The sequence below is a fragment of the Gastrolobium bilobum genome, unplaced genomic scaffold (assembly GCF_033153095.1).
Source record: "Gastrolobium bilobum isolate Gb01-03AN ecotype WA unplaced genomic scaffold, APGP_CSIRO_Gbil_v1 utg5530, whole genome shotgun sequence".
Classification (NCBI taxonomy): Eukaryota; Viridiplantae; Streptophyta; class Magnoliopsida; order Fabales; family Fabaceae; genus Gastrolobium; species Gastrolobium bilobum.
In genome coordinates this window covers 142331-146532 of record NW_026896227.1, presented here as the reverse complement: position 1 = coordinate 146532, position 4202 = coordinate 142331, and the positions used below count along the sequence as shown (strand labels likewise).

General features: G+C 32.7%; 1 protein-coding gene across 1 annotated transcript; it reads right to left on the bottom strand.

Annotated features, from left to right (window-relative positions):
- Nucleotides 1–2465: 2465 nt before the first annotated feature.
- Nucleotides 2466–3510, bottom strand: LOC133298361 (E3 ubiquitin-protein ligase RHA2A-like). The gene has a single exon (XM_061497630.1). The coding sequence runs from the start codon at nt 3338–3340 to the stop codon at nt 2855–2857; it is 486 nt and encodes a 161-aa protein (XP_061353614.1). The 5' UTR covers nt 3341–3510; the 3' UTR covers nt 2466–2854.
- Between the last annotated feature and the right edge of the window lie 692 nt (nt 3511–4202).

The window sequence follows — 4202 nt, the reverse complement described above, 5'->3', positions numbered from 1 at the left end:
ACTATTCAAATATCGCAATCTTTGTAATTATTTTGGTTCGAATCATCTTGTGCTACGGCAACCACCTTAACCTCATTTTATACTTTAATAAATCAACGAGTTTCCCTTCCAAATCCTCTACTTGCTCCAATTCCACCAATTTGTTTTTTGTGATTTGATCCAAATGCCACGCTAATTAATGCCTATCTATGTACCAAAGAATATTATTAAACCTGAAAATATAATTTAACATTTTTTTCAATAGATTTTGTTTTCGTCTTTCTGCTACCCATCAAACCTCTTTTCTTTTCTTGTTGTCTAAGGTTGTCCGAAACAACAATTTTGTAGTTTAAATTTTCATTAAAGAAACTCAAAATTTTGTTCATTGCAAGAATAAATTTCAAAGTTCTACATGAACGCAAAACATGTCAAAAATGGAAAATCTCTAGTTAGAATGAGCAGATAAGTTTTGAGAACTAAGCAAGTACATATTATTTCTTTGTTTCCATTCTGCGGCAGCCTCACTTTATTTTTAGAGACATCAACAGCTAGGACTGAAAACAAGTGAGGGTGAATGGTCCTATATTTCTCCACACCAAACGATCTAGACAATTATTGTTGCTCATCATATTAATCTCATCACAAACAGGGCTACTTTTACGAGCAGAGATCCAAGACTCGGTTAAAAGTTCTATTTTATAAAAAAGGTTTAATTTCCAGTTTTTGCTCTATAAATTTTTTTCTGCCACGCTTATAAAAATAAGTGGATTCCAGTAATTTTATTTTTTCTCTTTTTTTATAATAGAACCCACTTTTTTATATGAGTGTAATAGAATTTTTTTTTTTTAAGCAAAGACAAAAACATTTTTCTCTTATAAGAAATCATATAAGAATTAAATTAAAAATCATTCCAGTTGGTCATTAAAATAATACATATAAATAATAGGTTTAATGAATATTATGTTATAGGAATTTTTTTGTGTTATGTTATGTCACTCTAATAAAAAGGATGTGGTCTCACTCAAAAAGAAAAAAAAAAAAGTGGGATCATTTTTTTATTAAAGTAACATGACATAAAACAACTTCCTATAATAACATTCATACAACCAATAAATAATACCAAGGTTTGAGATGTTAACTTGGTTTTTTTTTTCTCTCGATTAGAAAAAAAATGTTATTATCATTTAACAAAAAATATATAAGAATAAAATATAGAAATATTATTTCTCATGTTAAATAAAATAATTATTTTATATAACACAAAAAAATTGTGAGACCTATTAAGAAGAAGAGAGAGAAAAAAAGAGAAAAAAAGAAAGAAAATAAATGGGTAAATGGGTCTCATTCTCACATATTTTTTTATGTGTAGCATAATAGAAATTATATCATATAAAATGAGAAATAATATTTCCACAAAATTTATACAAAAAAACCAATAAACTTTAAGAAATACCTTCAATCATACCACGTATTATTCAATTCCTAACAAGCTATTTTTTCCCAACTCGTAAAAAATCAAATTTTAATTATGATTATACTGCTAACTGGTAAGAAAAGAGGACTAGCGTTAGCGTGTATATACGTACATATATCATTTTTTGCAATGACTAAAAATAGTAGTGAATAACGGATTCTCCAATCTTTAGTTAACATTTTATAAGAATGGTTTCTCATTAACAAAAAATAAAATATAATATATTAAGTTTAAGAGTAAAGTTATGGCTTTTTCACCCTTTTGCCCTTTATTAATTAATTAATAACCATTTTGTCCCTGATTCGAAACTATCTACCAATCTGCCCCTCTTTAATCGACTACCTTGCATTTTTAATCGACTAAACGGTTGTTGGGAGATTTAATCGACTAAATCTCCCTACTTAATCGATTAAAATCATACTGACTTATTTTTTTTTGTCAAATATGAAGATTTAGTCCACTAAATAGGGAGATTTAGTCGACTAAATCTCCCAGTAGCTATTTTTTGTCTGTTTTGGCCATTTAGTCGATTAAAAATGCAAGGTAGTCGACTAAAGAGGGGCAGATTGATAAATAGTTTCGAATCAGGAGCAAAATGGTTATTAATTAATTAATAAGGGACAAAAGGGTGAAAAAGCCGTAAAGTTATACTTACGACTTATTTTTATTTACAATATTTTACAACTATAATCTTAACCTTTGATTTTCGTCAATCAACGATTATCATTTATTGCGAATTAATAATTAATAAATAAATTTAATTTACGAAAATAAATTTAATTTGCGGAAATCAACGGTTAAGATTATGGTTGTAAAAAGTTGTAAATAAAAATAGGTTGTAAGTATAACCTTCTTCTAAGTTTAATATTTCTCATAAATGATAATTTGATCTTCTATCATATAAGAATATGTGTGATTCATATAGACCCATAGAAAGAGAAGAGAGAGAAAAAAAAATGACTCTATACATTTTTATATGTATGTAAAAAATAAAATTATCTATTATCACCTGAGAAACATTATCCTTGTATGAAATTTTGCAAAAGACTACCAATGTCTCCAATTATTGCTCATAAACACAAAGGAGTCCAAAATTTACAGCAGCTCAAAGAGCATTCCCAGACAGGAGAAGAGCCCTTCAAAAAAATCTCTTCAGCAAAAATACTTAAATACTGTAACAAAAAGGAAAAAAAAAAAGAAAAAGAAAGAAAAGAAATCTAGTACCCTATTAAAAAAAAATAAAAACCTAATATTAGTAAATTAAAAAAAAAAAAAGATACTAAATGAAAACGGGCACCAACTCAGTAAAAATGAAAACCCACCGCGAAAAGGGGGTAAAATTGAGGGTAATGAAAGAAGATTGGACAATAGAGTCATTCTGAGGGAGGAAACGACGCCGCATCACTGCGGTGAGAACCAGGAGAGGAGTTCGCGACCAACGCGGCGCTCCGCGAGAGCCACGCGCTCTTCGGAGAGTAGTGGCGAGCGGCAGAGAGGACAGTTGAACTTGTAGTGGTGGAGCCAACCGTCGAAACACCGTCGGTGGAAGACGTGGCGGCACGGCAGCATGCGAACCTGGTCCCCGTACTTGAAGGTGGTCTGGCACACCACGCAGTCATCGTCGGCGGCGCCATCGTGATTATAGAAAAATTGATTGTTGAGGGCGAGCTGATCGGAGAGCATGATAAGGCCGGCGAGGCCGGATCCGACGGCGGCGAAGAAGCGGTCGTCGACGATCTGGTCGGTGTGGAATCTGGAGAGACCGAGTGATTGGAGAAGTGCGAAGAGCAAGGAGCGGAGGTAGTTGACGCAGGTGGCGATGTGCGCCAACACAAGTAACGGAATTGAACCCGAAGATACGTCGTTTAACTGGTTTTGCAAACCCATCTCTCTCTCTCACTCTCTCTCTCTCTATCTGATTTTGGTTTTGGTTTTGGTTTTGGTATTGTGAACCTTATAAAGTGGGAGGGAGAGAAGAAGAGCGGTGTATCGCGTCGTTGTGTGTGTGGATTGCAAGAGAAGAAGAGGTTCTATCACAGTTTATAAAAGGGGCTATCTGAATGTGATGTCTTTGTGTAAAACGACGCGAATGAGATTAGTGAGGTGAGGGGAACACGGGTTATTTAAAAAGGGAAATTTGTGCAAATTGGAAATTAAAATTAAAATCGGTTGGGTATTTGTGTCATGAAACAATGTGAAATGTGAAATGTGAATTGTGAATTGTAGTATGAGGTTCCATTTCCACCAAAATCTGTTTCTATTGTGTTTGTATGAGTATTAGGTGCCCCAAGAGCGTGAGACAGGGACATTAATAATAGGCTTTCGTCAAGGGCCATGTGTTGTGGGTCCCGATTCTTTATATATTTTATTATTTTTTGTGATTATTTTAAAAGGAAAATCTTTGAAGGCATCTGTATATTATTTCATTATGAGATTATGTTTTGTTTACCCAAATTGCTCTTACCCAAATTTCAGAGATTATTTATGATTATAATTGTTTAGGTAACTGGTAACTCAGAATCTTTCTCATTATATATGGACCTACAAGAATTTCCTTGGTTTACCAACAAATAGCCGAGTCAATAGCAAGTTTAGCAAATGGACATGTGATCCTCATTTCATACATTGAACAAGCTTTGCTTTTATAACATGACAGAGTGCATAGGATCTTTGAGAGATGCAATAATCTCTCTTTTTTTCTTCTGTGAATGCATTTGAGTTTTATTCAAACTTTAAAAAAGTGTATGTG